This window comes from Zea mays, chromosome 10 (genome assembly GCF_902167145.1).
Source record: "Zea mays cultivar B73 chromosome 10, Zm-B73-REFERENCE-NAM-5.0, whole genome shotgun sequence".
NCBI classification, from domain to species: Eukaryota; Viridiplantae; Streptophyta; class Magnoliopsida; order Poales; family Poaceae; genus Zea; species Zea mays.
In genome coordinates, this window is record NC_050105.1 from 86702324 (window position 1) to 86718714 (window position 16391).

Sequence of the window (16391 nt, forward strand, 5' to 3'; positions counted from 1 at the left end):
GCCTCTCATACCTCGGTTGAAACGTTTGTTCATCTCCAAGAATACAGCCAGACACATGAGGTGGCACAAAGAAGGGGTACGTGAGAATCCAAATGTCATGGTGCACCCAGCTGATACAGATGCATGGAAGGCACTAGATGCTTTTGATTCCAGCTTTGCTGATGAAGTGCGGAATGTCCGCTTCGGTTTGGCAACAGATGGTTTCTCGCCATTCAATCTAACTGCAACGTCGTACTCATGTTGGCCCGTCTTTGCTGTTCCATACAACCTTCCACCAGCTCTTTGCATGAAATATGAATTTATTTTCTTGTGTCTTATAATACCTGGTCCGGATTATCCTGGAACAAAGATCGATGTGATGATGAGACCCCTGATTGAAGAATTGAAAATTTTGTGGGAAGGAGTCGAGGCGTACGATTGTTACAAGAAACAGAAGTTCAACTTGAGAGCCGCGTTTTTATGGTCTATTCATGATTTTATGGCTTATGGTATCTTTGCTGGATGGAGTTGTCATGGGATTTTGACATGTCCTATATGCGTTGAAGACACTTTATGCTTTCGACTAAAGTTTGGTGGAAAGATATGTTACTTTGATTGCCATAGATGTTTTTTGCCAGAGGATCACCCGTTCAGGTTCGATAGGAACGCTTTTAAAAAGGACACGATTGTGACGAGGGGACCACCCAAGCGTCTAAGTGGTCCAGAGATTCTCGCGAGACTTAATGATTTGAAACTAAACGAACATGGAAATCGTTTTGAAGGTTATGGAACCGAGCATAATTGGACTCATAAATGTGGTCTATGGGAACTCCCTTATATGAAAGCCTTGATTCTAATGCATAACATTGATGTCATGCACCAGGAACGAAATATGGGTGAAAGCATTATCAGCACTTGCATGAATATCACTGACAAAACAAAAGACAACCCTAAGGCAAGGAAAGACTTGGCCTTAATCTGTAGAAGACCAACTATGGAGATAGGAGAGAATCAGAAGAAGCCACGTGCTCCTTTCAGTATTAAACCTAAAAGGAAGAAAAAATTGATGAAATGGTTGAAAAACTTAAAGTTCCCAGATGGTTACGCCGCGGGCTTTAGAAGGTCTGTGAATTTGAAGACGGGCAAGTTTTCTGTGAATTTGAGTTACTTAATATTATATGATGTAAGTTATTTGTTTCATAGGATGCTGAAATTGAGGAACCAGTGGTAGAGGATCATGCAAGAGATGATGTTGAAGATGATGGTGGAGATAATGTGGGAGATGATGCTGGAGACGACGCTGGTGGGGATTCTGGGGCTGGTGGAGATTCTGCAGCTGGGTCTGGAACTTCTCGAGTTAAGAGAACGAGGAAGCTGCATTTTGTTGGACCACCTCCAGAGCTTCCACCCGAATCTCGGGTTTTGATAAAGCCTAGTGGAAAGTGAGTGACATATCTTTGCTTAAATGTTATTGAAAGTTATGTTTTAATTTCTACATTGATTTCTGTTTGCAGGACTTGGATCGACGACTCGTTCACAGGCACATGACACTACAGGCAGGTGAACATGGTTCTTGGTAATCTTGTTCGTCTGCACTGGCCTGGTCTTGTGACTTTGCCTACTGGCGAGTCTGTCCCCGCCACCACTTGGGAGCATTATCGCTATGGTGTCTGTAGAACGTTTGGCAACACACAGGCACTAGTTTGGGATGCATTCTGGGTATGACTTGTTTATACTATTTTAGTTATTCCATATATGTTTGCTTTTATGATAACACTATGTTTTTTGCAGAAACGGTACAAGTTGCCGGACGATGGATCATATGATATGAACGCTCGTTACGTGTTTGAGTATAACGCGAACGATGTCGTTGCAGATGCAATGTACTATGCACGAATTCAGGCTATAAAGGCATGGTACAGAGCAAATGCTGATGATCGACCGATGCCAAATACCAAGGCCGAGTGGTCATCAATTTACTTGACAGAGGAGCAATACCTAGAGGTAAACAGGTTGTTGCCTCTCATATCGCACGAAGCCATGTATTTGCTTGCTTTATTTAAAAAATTTCATGTAGGTGTCGGTGCCGTGGATGGCCACCTGATCAGACGGTTATCGGGCATTGTGCAGATGGTGGGCTTCCCCTGAGTTTCGTGCCATTTCCGAAAGGAACAGGGGAAACCGTGGAACTGAGTCGTTCCACAACTACGGCGGTGATGGTCATGTGCGCTTGGCTAAGCGAATGGTAAGTCACAGTTTGTCGTAACTTTGAATCACATAGAAATGTGTCAATATAACTTTTATGTACAGGAAGTCAAATCCGGCCGTACGCCCACGGATGTGGAGGTGTATATGCAAGGGCATAGGGGTTCTGATCCTCAGAATCCTGATGTGTTATGCACTCAGACGGCCACCGACCGTCTAGTGAGTTTTTGATACTCTATTATGTGTTTGATATTGTTTGCAATGGCATAGGGGTTATGCACTTATATTTGATATTGTTTGCCTCCAGGCTTCGTATGGGCAGGAGATGGTTCAACGCCATGGGGAGGAGTACGATTGGAGGAGCCAGCCAATCGACCCTCAGGCAGCATATGCTAGCGCAGGAGGACAAGCCCATGGACGGTGAGATTATTTGATTTGGTTTTCAAAATTGTCATCATATGCTTGTGATTCAACTGAGCCATGAGTTACTATACTAAGTGCATGGTTCACTCTTGTAGGTTGGGTATTTTTGATTCTACGATTGATTCCAGAGAGCTGAGACGCCTGGACGACAATCCACATCGTCGTCTTCACAGTCGTCCCGTTCACGATCAGCAGCCCATGAGATAGAGCTTGCGGTGTTGCGTCAACAGGCAGAGTACCATCAATCAGTCTTGAGGGAACAATTGGAGTACCAGAGGCAACAATCTGAATACCAGAGACAACAAGCCGAGTACCAGAAGAAGAGGGACGAGTATTATGCAAGCCTCCAGGCCCAAAATCAAGCTCTTCTCTCGGTAAGTTGAAGTAACATTTTGTAGCTTATTTTGCAAAACACTTGATGTGTATCTTGTTTGCTCAACAATGACTTGTATATAATTTGTAGCAACTAGCCCAACAAGCGGGCGTCCCGATGCCGACATATGGGATGCCGCCTCCGGACTTTGCACTGCCAATGCCAATGTTGGCGCCTCCACCTCCGCCTCCGTCACAATTCCCTATGGTATGTACACATATGCGTGTGTGACATGTTCATAGATGTCTTATGTGTTTAAATGAACAACTGAGTGGTTACTATTTCATGTGCTTGTGTTATAGGGATTTCAGACACCACCCGCTTCAGTTGCCGCACCTGGAGATGGGTCTGGTCAAGACGACACAACACATTCGTGGGTGAACAATCTTTTCAGCACGCATAGTCCAGTCGGAGGAGGTGGCGATGGATATGAGTGATAATGATGTAAAACACTTGTTGCAACCTTTCATGTGAAAGCCTATCCGTCAAATAATGTTCATTTTGGATTTTGGACAACTATGTTTATGTAAACATTTGTTGCAACCATTTGGAACTATGTCGTTATGTTAAATTTGTGAATGTGAATGCTTATGTGATTATATTTGTGAATGTGTATACTTATGTGAGTATATTTGTGAATGTGAATGTGTATATGTGTATAAAATCTGTTTTGTATTTGCAAATGTCAGATTTTTTAAATTTCAGAATTTTGTGCAATTTTTGAAAAATATTATGTCCGACGGCTTAGTGTTGGCCGTCGGACATAAGGTGTATGTTATGTCCGACGGCTTAAAACCGTCGGACATAAGTTATATGTTATGTCCGATGGTTTTAAACCGTCGGACATAACAGCAGTGGGCCCAGGCGGCGGGTAAAACGGTTACGACATCTTATCTCCGACGGTCCGATGGGGCCGTCGGACATAGCTTATGTCCGACGGCGGCCGTCGGACATAATGCTATTTCCGACGCGTTATCCTCGACGGCTTAAAACCGTCGGAGATAGGTTAATGCCGTCGGACATAACCTATCTCCGACGGTCTAAATCTTATGTCCGACGGCTTTAGCCGTCGGAAATTTCTTCGTTTACTGTAGTGGGTTATAGATCTTATTATTAAATACAATTCATACATAAATTGGATTGAATACAACTTAGATATAACCTAGTGTCATCAAATGAAAAAACTTTAACCAACATGATTTGGATCCTTATCGGAAGATAAACAAACAAGCAAACAAATAAATCACCGTACAAATTAAAATTGTTTCTTTAAATTTGAAAGCAGCTAACTTTAATTTAGTGAATTTTTGGTGTAGTGGAGTGTCAATGCTTGAAAGATCCGTAGGTCTGCAGTATGGTTGAGATGAAGGTGATGAAGGCGACGAACTCGGCGACGACGGCCCATGGCACGGTGAAGTAGTTGCGCTGCACGTCCGCCCACATCATGAAGAGCGGGTGCTGGCTCCGCTCCCGCAGCTTGTTCAGCGTCACGCCCAGGTAGCTCTTCTCCAGCTCCGCCGCCGCCTCGCTCGCCGCGCCCACATGCTTGAAGAACCGCGCGATGTCCTCCTTGCTCTCGCTCCCGGCGGACTGCACCACCTCCGCTGCCACCAGCACGCCCGCGTCCTCCGGCAACTGCACCAGCTTCGCCATGAGCCACACGTACGCCGACACGTCCCCGGCGCGCTGGTCCGCCGACTGTTCGAATGCCATCAGGTTCAGCAGCAGCGGCGCCGTCCGGAAGTCGATCCGTAGCTGCGGCAGGTGCAGCCGGTCCTCGTGCGCCAGCTTCACGGCCAGCGGCACAGGGCCCAGCACCGACGCGATGCCGGCCGGGGCCTTGCCCGTGCTGCCGCCGCGCGCCTTCTTGAACCGCACCCACATTCGCTTCAGGTCGCTCGCTGACGGCAGGTCCTCCCGCCCGTAGCTCGCGCGCCACCGGCTATCCTCGGGCAGGATCGGGTACAGCAGCGGCACCAGGAGCAGCAGCGGGAGGCGCCGCAGCAGCCGCGCTGTCTCCTGCATCATCTCCAGCGCCGCCGCGTCCTGGTGCCGCTGCGGCGGCTCCCACCTGGTGCGCGCCGCGGTGACCATCGCGTGGAGCAGGTGCAGGATGTGGCAGACGTCGTTCGCGGCCGGCAGCCCGACGACGTTCATGTTGCGGCCCTTCTCGCCGGCGAGGTAGTACAGCACCAGCTTCATGAGCAGCTCCGCCGGCTGGTACGCCGTCGCCCAGGTGTTGAGCTCCTCCGGTAGCCTGGTGCTGTTGATGAGGTCGACGAGGACGAAGAACGGGATCTGGTTCTCGGCGAGGACGAGGTCGATGGACAGCTGCGCGGGTCCGAACGGCGTGGCGTACAGCGACGCCTCCTCCACTGACGCGGCGACGTTAACGAGGTGTTCGATGATGAAGCAGCCATCGAGGACAAGCATCTGGATGAAATCCTCGGCGCTGATATCCACGTCCTCGGCGGCGTACATGGCGCGGGCCTCCCGCTCGCGCGCGGCGACGAGGCGGATGTAACCCTCGATGACGGCGAGGTGGCGCGCGGGGTCCGAGTGGCCGCGGGAGATGAGGCTGTGGAGATAGGCCATCTTGAGCCGGTAGCCGGCGCGAAGTCGCTTGTCTGCGGCGTGGAGCGGGCCGATGGCGACGAGGCCCGGTCTGTATGCGTCCTCGTTGTGCACGCGGACGTGGTCGGGGACGCGGGACACGCGGAGGGCATTCACCATGATCCGGTGCTGCTCCGTCGCCGCCGCGTCCTCCTGCTGCTGCGTCAGGCGGCGCGCCAGGCTTTCCACGTGCACCGTGATGTCGTCGCTCGCCATGGCCGCTGGCCAGAAGCTCATCTGTAGTAAGAGGTCGCCATGCATGCGCGTGGACATGTATTATATAGCTCGCATTCGAGTGGCGAATCAAGATAACGACATGGATGCAGAGCCCCCTTTAAGTTTTTAACTGAGATTGGTTAGAGACGATGATGACATGAACACGCAAGAATTTCTGGAGTATACGGTCTCTGGAGTGATGGAGCAGCTCTGCAGCTGGTAGCTAGATTCGTAGCTTCCGTTGGTTACAAAGATGGCATGGGCTGCTACTGTGAGCTACTATCAGGCTGTGAGCTGCTGTTAGCAGAGGATATAGGATAATTCTTTGCTTTGCTTGTGGGATGCAGAACATTAGGCTATGCGTAAGCTTGTCATTTTGAGTGTATTCTAGTATTCTTCTCCCAAATCACAACGTTTTTTTTTGATGAAAAACATGATCTAATTCTAGAGGCAATCCACCAGGATCTTTTCTTCTGCAAATAACTGGATCATGTTGAAACTCATTTTGTTCAACCCAGTATATTGGCGGACGCAGAACAGGAAGTTTTCATAGGGACAAGAAAACCACGTGACAAAATCAAGCAAGACTATAAAAAACTAGTATTATATAGAATTCAAGTTTCATATTAATACACGATACAAGTTCAAAGAATAAAACTATAGAAACAAAAGAAATAAGCATACTGCTAAGTTCTTGCTGACCGAATCAAAGCCATACATACCTGTTGAATGTCCATCTCCTCGAAGAGGGCGAGGACGTCGGGAAGGTGGCGGTATTAGGCGGCCACTCCGGCAGGGAGCCAGGACTTGATGGAAGCTCGCCAACCATCGAGGATGGGTCGCATCGCCACGACGAGCGAGATCAGGCCGGCTAGGCAAGCCGATGCCGCAGCGATGACAAGCGAGGTGAGGGCACAAGAAGGTGTTAGGGTCGGGTGGCATGTTGTGGCTCACAGCGATGACCCACTTTGCCCCCCCCCCCTATGGATCTGCCCCTGACCTAGTACCTGATCATGTTGTGGCTCACACTATAGACTATTTGTTCGACAACTGGAACTGTAGAGGACTTAGGCCTGTTTGTTTTCTCTTTTTTAGTGTAGTTCATGCAGTCCCCGACTCCTCGTATTGCATATACTAATAAGTATGAAATCAAGAGAGAAATATTGGGTTGATCTCAACGTTTGGTTGGTGTCTATTCTAACCAATTATATCCTAACCAAATCTATTCTAAGCCTACTCTACCATGTCCTGATCAGGGGCGCAACAACTCGTGGCGGTGGTGCCCCCCCCCCCCCCCTCCTTTCACACTGCCATAATAAAAGGTTGGACGGGGCCACACGAGAACCAACGCTCCCCGTCGCACCCTATTCAGACAACCAAGCCCATGTGGATGAGATAGGACTGGAAAAGATTATAAATGATTTTAACTTATTCGGGATTGAAACTCACTCAATCCCACCCAATCCATATGGATTAAGAGCAAAACGAACAAGCCCACCGATCTACTCTATTTGCGTGAGTAAAAGGAAAGTCATCGCAAGGTTCACCGTCCCACGTGAACCCCTCACCCTTGTCGCGCCGTCACCACACCAGGGAAGAACTACCCTAACCTAAAGGTAGTTCTAACGTAAAAGCGAGTTCGTCAAATCCTAAAGGTAATCTATACTGAGTTTTACGCATCTAATATTTAGGGTTTAAAGGCAAGATCCTTAGAGTTCTAGCAGCCTCAAACCAAACGGGCCCCACAATCTTGGTAGCATGCAAAGCTGATGCAGTTGCAAAGCTATCGATAGACTGAAACTAGGTGAACGACAAGTCGCCAGCAGGATCTGATGTAACGCAATCAACAGAATGTTGCGCATCTCATTACTGTACTGGCTTGTTTTATAGGGGTATCTAACTTGGTGAAGATCATGTAACTGTGTTTTGGCTTTCAAGAAGTCCCTCCAATGAAATCAGGTGTAGAAATGGTATCTAACTTTAAGTTTGCCCTGTAAAATGGCAGATTTGCTATGTATATGTTCCTTTGTATACCCAGTGAACTTGTATCCAGATCACTGTGATGTTTCATTGGGTGTTGATCTGATGGATCAGACTGAGAGTTATTTACTCATGTAGTCATGTTGATCCAATCGAAAACGTGTGTGTCTGCAACATAGAAATGGTATTACCGAAATTACTTGACATCGTTGCACGAAGACTGACAAATGCAAGCAAGGCACACCATGCCCAAGCCCAACGCGCAATAATCTATGATGTGCAGTCTTTTACAGGGAGCATATCAAACTTGGGGGCAACTGAGCTCATCTGGGCTGCTATTTCTTCCGAGCTCTCTACGCCGCCTTGCGTTTGTGCAGATGTCCAAGCACGGTTCCTTGAGGGCTTTGTCAGTATCAAGAGGTGGAGGCGGCACCCCGAAGTTGAACTGCGATTAACAACAACACAAACTTTGCTGCGTTTATTTTTGAATTTTGGCCGTATACTGTACAAAAAAACATGTATAGATGGCAGGCGCAAAGTTCTTTTAGCATAACAATCAACACCCATGTGGTCTTTGAAGAAAGTCCAAAATTTTGGAACCATTTACCTGGCAGCTATAGTCTTCAAAATTTGGCTCCATGTACAAATCAACACCCATGTGATCTTTGAAGAAAGTCTGAAAATAGAGAGTGTAATTTATTCAAGGACTGGGGAGGAGTGTGTTGGGTAGACACAAATCCAGCATTCCAGATGTGCAAACATGAGCAAACCTGAGTTGGCAGTTTGCATGTGTTGATGCAAATGCCAAGGCACTTGCTCTCTTCCAGGTACTTGCATTTCTCAACGAACACCTGGAAGTTTCATCGTCAAGGGAGAAAGCATGGTTTCAATTTCGAAGTCCTGAGTCTTAGTGAAAAAATAAGTCAAGGAGTTGAAACTTGGAACATATCGATACCCCACTTGACCATGATTTTCCATCAGGCAGAGTGACTGAATTAACTGAGCATGAGCCCATCAACCATTGACATGAAATTGCTGTCGCCCTAGCTTCTCAAGAAAATGCAGCAACACCAAAGCAAGCAAGTTAAGAAGAATGCACTACTCCCTCCGTTTCTTTTTAGTTGTCGCTGGATAGTTCAATTTTGCACTATCCAGCGACAACTAAAACGAAACGGAGGAAGTATTATACATGGAAATGCTGTACTTGCGACTAGAAGTAGACTCACCAAGCATCATAGCGGCTAGTTGGCCATTAGCAATTGGCGCTAAAAGAGCTTTGTAAAGAACAAGCAAGAGAGGTGGAAACAGTGACTGTAGTACTCGGACCTGGAGATTGTAAAAAAAAGAGACACAGAAAACTAAGGCTCATTAGCTATAAAAGTTTCCGTGACAACAGATGCACAAAGACTAGAGGGGGACAAGAGAAGTGATATACAGCAGCCTGCTCAGTCTCCAAAGCACTCTTTCCCTTGACCATGAGACGGTTTGCTACCTCCATTAGTCCAGCATACCCAGGCTTTTCAGAATCCCATCCAACCTCCTACAGCCTTTCAGAGAATCAACAGAATGTAATTGCACTGCATGTCTTGCTTTTATGCAAAACTGTGATATTCCATATTGACCTAAAACTTAACAGATACTCGTCAACAGGGGGCTGGCTTTCTGAATTCTAAGTACTTGTACCTTGTCCTAAAGCACAGGAAATTTCTTTTGTAGCCACTTCCAGGAAAATTTTCAGCTCGTATGCAAGTGTGTACATTTCTCATTCAAATATGACAGTGAGATTATTCTATGTTTCTGGAGTTGCAGTCTGTCTGGAAACTATGATAACATTTAATCTCACATTGGATCGGACCTGCTTAGTTGTTTTATGATTGAAAGCACCCCTCGCCTCGCTCACACAACAAATAAATAAATAAATAAATAAACTGAAAACAAATTATTCTTCAAAAAATAGAGCATTCAGCTCAGATTTCAACAAAACTAAATGGCCATTTTGTAGAAATACAAAGTTCCAAGCTCGATTAAAGTAATACGATAAACTAATAGCTAGCACAAGTTCAGTTATGCACGTGGCGTCAATTCATCAGGATTTGTCAGACTGTTGATCAAAATTACCAAGCAGAACTGAACCTAGCGATGAATGGATTATTAATGTTCAGAAGATTCCATTATCTGCCATGCTAGAACTCTATACTAAACACAAAAAAAGTTTTTTTGGTTCTCTCTTATTTAAGGAAAAGAAGCTAATAACATGGTTAAGGCTCTGTTTAAAAGCAATCTAGTTTTTAAGAAACCGGTTTTTATCTTTTAGCTAGGAAAGAACGGTTTCTCGGTTTTTTAAGAAACTGAGAATATAATTTCTATAAATTAAGTCGGTATATTTGGACTCAATTTCTATAAACCAATTTTATTAAAAACTGGGTCCTTCCAAAGTTTCAAAAAAAAACTAATAACACGGTTTGGCATCATCTAACTGGAGGGAGGAACTAAGGGATCGGTGGATGGAGTGGAACTCGCCTTCACCATCTTGCTCCGGAAGAAGGCGAGGAGGAGGTCGTCCGCGAAAGAGGGCCGGTACTCCCCGCCCTTCCCCGGCGGCACCGCCGCTGCATCGACCTGCATCCAAATAAAGTCACTCTAACAACCAACCACCAGCGCCGGCACAGACGCACAGGGCACAGTTGGTGTGGAATAAATCACCTGTGGCGAGGAGCAGCGGAACCGGCGGCTTGGCCGGCGACCGAGCTGGAGATACGAGGGCAGGCACGAGGAGCAGGAGGCCGCGCAAGAAGGCGGGCCGCGGGAGGCGAGGGGGAGGCCGCGTGTCGCGAGCGGCGGCGCCATGGACACCGGAGAAGGACAACCGCTGCCAACCAGTGGCTGCCGCCGTGGTGGTGGGGGAACGCAGGGAGGACAATAGCCGGCCCGCTAGGACCCACAGGTCAGCGAGCCTCTCCAGCTGTGGGACCCACACATGTGATACGTTACATGCACTGTACTCATACAGTCCATATCACGCTGAATTTTTTTAAGACCAGCGTATTATTACATATCTAGATGAAAAAAAGCTTAAAGTGTATATTATATTAATTAAGGAGGACAGAGCGTATAATTATAATTATACTAAGTATATGATCGTGCGTTGCCACGGAAGTTAAAAATTAATATAAGACATAGACACCACTATAATATGTATCCAAATTTAATATCACTATAAAAGAATGACAAACAAATAGGCAATCAAATACTATCTCCATCCAAGTTTCACAGGCGTATAAGTAGTTTTTACTGAGACCAAGAAATCATTAATAATCCCCCTTAATATGTTTGCTCTCAGCCCTTTAAATAAGGACTGCACTTTTATATGTTACTTTATGGATAGTTGTTACACAGGAAAAGTGTCGACATAAATAAGCAGCTATTCACTTGCCTAGAGTTGTAATGAAACAAATGAAAGATCCTGATCTATAGAAGTATTTATATATAATTGTCGGCGTTTCGAGACGGGGGGTCCCTAAGCCGACGAGTGAGTGTGCTGCGTGCCCCAGCCCAGATGGGTCGAGCGCGTGGGCGAGCGCGAAGGGGGGAGAGGCGAGGAGGACGGAGTCGAGCGTGAGAGAGGTGGAAGTCCCGCGGCCTTCGTGTTTGTCCCGCGCCCAGGTCAGGTGCGCTTGCAGTAGGGGGGTTACAAGCGTCCACGCGGGTGAGGGAAGCGAGCGGCCCCAAGAGAGCGCCTGTCCCGTCCTCGGTCCCGCGCGGCCAACCTTCTCTAAGAAGGCCCTGGTCCTCCCTTTTATAGTCGTAAGGAGAGGATCCAGGTGTACAATGGGGGGTGTAGCAGAGTGCTACGTGTCTAGCAAAGGGAGAGCTAGCGCCCTAGGTACATGCCAATGTGGCAGCCGGAGAGATCTGGGCACCCTGCTGGTGTGATGTCGTGGCTGTCGGAGGTGCGGCGGAGCCTGGCGGAGGGACAGCTGTTGGAGCGGTCGAGTCCCTGCTGACGTTGTCCTGCTTCCGTAAGAGAGCTGGGGGCCGCCGTCGTCATAGAGCTTGTGGAGCGCCATCATTGCCCCTCCGGCGGAGCTGGCCGGATGGGACGCCGGTCTTGTTCTCCGTGACCCGAGTCGATTCGGGGTAGGATGATGATGGCGCTTCCTATTGACGTGGCGGTCTGTGCCCTAGGCAGGGCGACGTGGGGGTTCCTCCGAAGCCGAGGTTAAGTCTGCCTTCCGTTGCCGTGGCCGAGCCCGAGCCAAGGGGTCGGGCGAGGCGGAAGTCGTTCGGCCGAGGCCAGGGCGGAGTCTGAGCCCTGGGGTCGGGCGAAGCGGAGTTTCGTCGTCTTCCGGGTCTTAGCCCGAGTCCGAGCCCTGGGGTCGGGCGGAGCGGAGTTCGCCGTCTTCCGGGTCTTAGCCCGAGTCCGAGCCCTGGGGTCGGGCGGAGCGGAGTTCGCCGTCTTCCGGGTCTTAGCCCGAGTCCGAGCCCTGGGGTCGGGCGGAGCGGAGTTCGCCGTCTTCCGGGTCTTAGCCCGAGTCCGAGCCCTGGGGTCGGGCGGAGCGGAGTTCGCCGTCTTCCGGGTCTTAGCCCGAGTCCGAGCCCTGGGGTCGGGCGGAGCGGAGTTCGCCGTCTTCCGGGTCTTAGCCCGAGTCCGAGCCCTGGGGTCGGGCGGAGCGGAGTTCGCCGTGGCGCCTTTGGCAAGGCCTGACTGCCTGTCAGACTCACTCTGTCGAGTGGCACTGCAGTCGGAGTGGCGCAGGCGGCGCTGTCCTTCTGTCAGACTGGCCAGTGGAGCGGTGGAGTGACGGCGGTCACTTCGGCTCTGCCGGGGGCGCGTGTCAGGATAAAGGTGTCAGGCCACCTTTGCGTTAAATGCCCCTGCAATTTGGTCAGTCGGTGTGGCGATTTAGTCAAGGTTGCTTCTAAGCGAAGCCAAGGCCTCGGGCGAGCCGGTGATGTGTCCGCCATAAAAAGGGGGCCTCGGGCGAGACGGAAGTCTCTCGAGGTCGGCTGCCCTTGGCCGAGGCTAGGCTTGGGTGAAGCGTGATCGAGTCACTCGCGTGGACTGATCCCTGACTTAATCGTACCCATCAGGCCTTTGCAGCTTTATGCTGATGGGGGTTACCAGCTGAGAATTAGGCGTCTTGAGGGTACCCCTAATTATGGTCCCCGACAGTAGCCCCCGAGCCTCGAAGGGAGTGTTAGCACTCGCTTGGAGGCTTTTGTCGCACTTTTTTGCAAGGGGACCAGCCTTTCTCGGTTGCATTTCGTTCCGGTGGGTGCGCGCGAGCGCACCCGCCGGGTGTAGCCCCCGAGGCCTCGGAGGAGTGGTTACACTCCTTCGAGGTCTTAATACCTCGCGTAACGCTTCGGCTGGTCTGGTCGTTCCCTCATGCGAACTGGCCGTAGCCCGGGTGCACGGTCGGGGCCCAAGCTCTCGGGCTGGTATGTTGACGCTGTCAACGATTTGGCCGGAGCCGGTTTTTGCGAGAGCAGCCCCCGAGCCTCTGCACAGGGCGAGAGGACGATCAGGGACAAACTCGACTTTTTACATACGCCCCTACGTCGCCTTTCCGCAAGGAGGAGGGGGGGAGTGCGCCATGTTACCCTCGATGGGCACCGAACATGGTGTCTCCGGTGAGCTGCAAGCGGGTAATCCGAGTGGACGTCCGTGCCCCGTTCGTTGGGGGTCGGCTAGGGGCCCAGAGGCACGCCCAAAAGTACCTGCGGGTGATTTGCCGGACCCGGTCCCCTGGCGACGGGGTCCGAGGGCTCGATGCCTCCCTCCGGTGGGATTCCGTTACAAGATCGTTCCCGCTGGTCTCGGAAATGTCCTAGGGTACCTCGGGAGCGCAGCCCGAGCCTCGGTTATGTATCGAACGTACCCCTGGTCATCCCTCGCTCGGTGTCTGAGGCGACTGTGAACCCTTCGGGGGCCAGCCTTCGAACCCCTGATCAGTAATGGGCGCGGAGCCCGAGTAGCCTGAGGCGGCCATGGAACCCTTCGGGGGGCTGGCCTTCGAACCCCTGACCAGTAGTGGGTGTCGGGCCCACGCGATCTGAGGCGGCTGTTGAACCCTTCGGAGGGCCAGCCTTCGAACCCCTGATCAGTAGTGGGGGGCTCGGAGCCCGGTTCCTTCGCGGAGAAGGATCCCTTTCGGGGTATCCCCCTTTCCCGGTCCCTGTTGCAAGAGATAGAGAAAGAGGAAAACGGAAAAGGATACGAAATCGGACGACGTGGCGTACCTTTTCTGACGCGGTTATTATGGCGAAGGTGAAGCGTCGCGCGCTCCTCCCGTCAGAGACGCCGCCTGTCCCGCCGCGGAGTTAATGCGACGGGGCGAGTGGTTGGCGGGGCGGCCGTTGCGCGCGTGCGATCCGTTCGAGGAACGGGTCACGGGTGCACCGTCTCCACGCCGTGAGAGGAGGCTCCCTTGCTGTCCCAGGATGGGACGTGAGCCTGGCTAACGACGCGACCGCTGCGCCCGCCCGCCTGCCACCGCTATTACTGCCGGCCCACTTTCGGTCGCTTTGACCGACGCGCCAGGCTGGCGCTGTTGGGTCGCCTCGAGTCGCGGCATAGGCTCCGCAACCGAAGAGGCGCGATGGTGGCACAAGTGGCGGTGCGGTTGCTTGCATGCAGCAACTGGCGCGCCGGTTGCTCGACGCATGGGCCTGGGTTCCCAAGCTGGCGTGTCAGAAGTCGGAGAAGCGCGTCCATTTGGCGCGGTTGCATGCCGCCTGCATGGCTGCCCGCCCCTTCTGCCCGTTGGTCTGGGCGAAAATGGGGGGTCGCTTGTAACCGCTGGACGGTCGTGCGCACCACGCGCGGCGGTTTGGCTTCTTCTGCCCTGAGCCGGCTTGCATGACATGCGGGACCCAGCCCCCGAGTCGCAGGGGAGGGCCTTGGAGCGTGTTGGAGAAGACTCAGCCCGCGGCGCCTGGGGGCGCGCGTAGGGAGAGTTGCCCTTAAAAGGAGGGAGACTCCTTTCGGAAGGCAACCATGTCTTCTTCCTCCCTTAAGCGTCGTGTCTTCCCATCTTCCAAGCCCCCGGATGGGGGGTATCCGCCGCCTTTCCGCCTCCTCGTTGGAGGAACGCAACTCCATGGGAGTTGGTACCTCTCAGCCATCGTTCGGCTTCAAGGATTTTCATCACGCAGCCTGGCCACACCCCGCCACCGGCGGTCACCCAAGATGGTGACCTCTAATTCGACGGTGGGGAAAGCGGGCCAGGCCGCGGCCTCTACTCCTCCCTCGGCCTCAAGGATTTTCGTCATCCAGGCCAAGATGGAAGATGAGGCGAGTCGGGGGGCCGCCCCCGCGTGGGTCGGCTGCCCTTTTCTTCCCCCCGCGCCCGGGGGTGAAGGGCGTCCTTGAGCCCCACGGAGACTTCCTCCAGCCATGCCGGGATAGGTAGGGCGCTAGTAGCCCTGGGTCTCCGTCTCCCTGCCTGAATGGCAGGCTCTCGTCTCCAGCGGGGGAGAGCCCTCCTGCCGTGACACCTGCCCCAAAGCTGCTGCCTAAGCCGCTTCGCTGTCTAAGGCAGGGGGGGTTGTCGTCGCGGTTGGAACGGGCGGCAGCGAGCCGCTCATCGTTCTTCTGTTACTCCGCAGGCCTTCCCCCTCGGAGTGGGGTTGTTCGTTCCTGCGGAGGGGGGAACCGGAGTTCCGTGGGTAATGGCATCTCGAATGCCAGTGTTTTTTGTTCATTGCGGCTGTCGGGGCCTGAACATGTATGTAATTTTGGCACGGAGCCGTGTTTTTTCCTCATTTTCGAGCACTAAGTCTCGCCTGTTGATTATCTGAACCGCTTTACCAAGCATGAGTCGCCCCGTGTCAAGGTGACGGGTGAGGTATCCGTATCCCGGAGGCGTGGGAATCCCTCGGCCCGTTCGGCCTTGTTGTCTGGGGCTCCTCTAGCTTAGTTAAAGAGACCCCTCGGCCGCCCTTCGGTGGACCGAGGCCAGGGGTAGCGATATCAGTATGAACAGAGGCGGAGTTGGCTCGAGAATGGGAACCTGGTTGGCCGGAGCCTAGCCGTGTTGTCCGTCAGCGGAGCCGACGCCAAAGTCGATCAGTCGAGGCCTCGGGTCGGGCTGGCGCCCTTGGAAGCCGGTTGACCGAGGCCCCAGGGGTAACCGGTCGAGCCGCCTGCTCGGGCCGGATTCCCGGAGGAGTCCCTGGACCGCGTCGCCGCCCGAGGCTAGGTCGGACTTTGCTGAAGACGTCGTCGATGCCGAGGGTGCTACGGCTCCCTTCAGCGTGAAGACCCGAGCCTGCAGGATCAGATCATCTTGTAGCGTGTGCTTTCTGCGGCCGCCGAGGCCAGAAAAACACACCCTCGCCGCGCTTGCGAAGCTGCGTCTTCTTTCCTCTTGTTTCGAGCATCTGGACTCTATCGGTAACAGGGATGTTTGTGTGAGCGAGAGTTGCTTTTCGCGGAAGGGACGAGTGAGGTATCCGTATCCCAGAGGCGTGGGAATCCCTCGGCTCGGTCGGCCTTGCCGCTTACGCGTACTTTCACCCGTCCATGAGGCCCTGTCCCCGACTTAGTCGAGAAAGCTTGAAGGACTGCTTCGGCAGGAGAGCTTCCGAACGTGAAGAC

The 16391-nt window shown here is 51.9% G+C and overlaps 2 protein-coding genes and 1 long non-coding RNA gene across 3 annotated transcripts; 1 reads left to right on the top strand and 2 right to left on the bottom strand.

Moving 5' to 3' along the window:
• Nucleotides 1–3070: 3070 nt before the first annotated feature.
• On the top strand, nt 3071–3619 carry LOC118473563 (uncharacterized). The gene is made up of 2 exons (XR_004853190.1): nt 3071–3187; nt 3283–3619. It is a non-coding gene; the product is annotated as an uncharacterized lncRNA (long non-coding RNA).
• Nucleotides 3620–4071: 452 nt separating this feature from the next.
• LOC103642592 (UPF0481 protein At3g47200) lies at nt 4072–5904 on the bottom strand. Its single transcript, XM_020546098.2, has one exon. The coding sequence runs from the start codon at nt 5864–5866 to the stop codon at nt 4304–4306; it is 1563 nt and encodes a 520-aa protein (XP_020401687.1). The 5' UTR covers nt 5867–5904; the 3' UTR covers nt 4072–4303.
• A 2107-nt stretch (nt 5905–8011) lies between these two features.
• Nucleotides 8012–10647, bottom strand: LOC100279799 (Beta-carotene isomerase D27 chloroplastic). Its single transcript, NM_001360997.1, has 8 exons — nt 10493–10647; nt 10310–10408; nt 9225–9329; nt 9016–9115; nt 8745–8836; nt 8560–8640; nt 8397–8465; nt 8012–8234 (listed from the first exon to the last, which is right to left on the bottom strand). The coding sequence occupies exons 1-8, from the start codon at nt 10634–10636 to the stop codon at nt 8091–8093; spliced, it is 834 nt and encodes a 277-aa protein (NP_001347926.1). The 5' UTR covers nt 10637–10647; the 3' UTR covers nt 8012–8090.
• Between the last annotated feature and the right edge of the window lie 5744 nt (nt 10648–16391).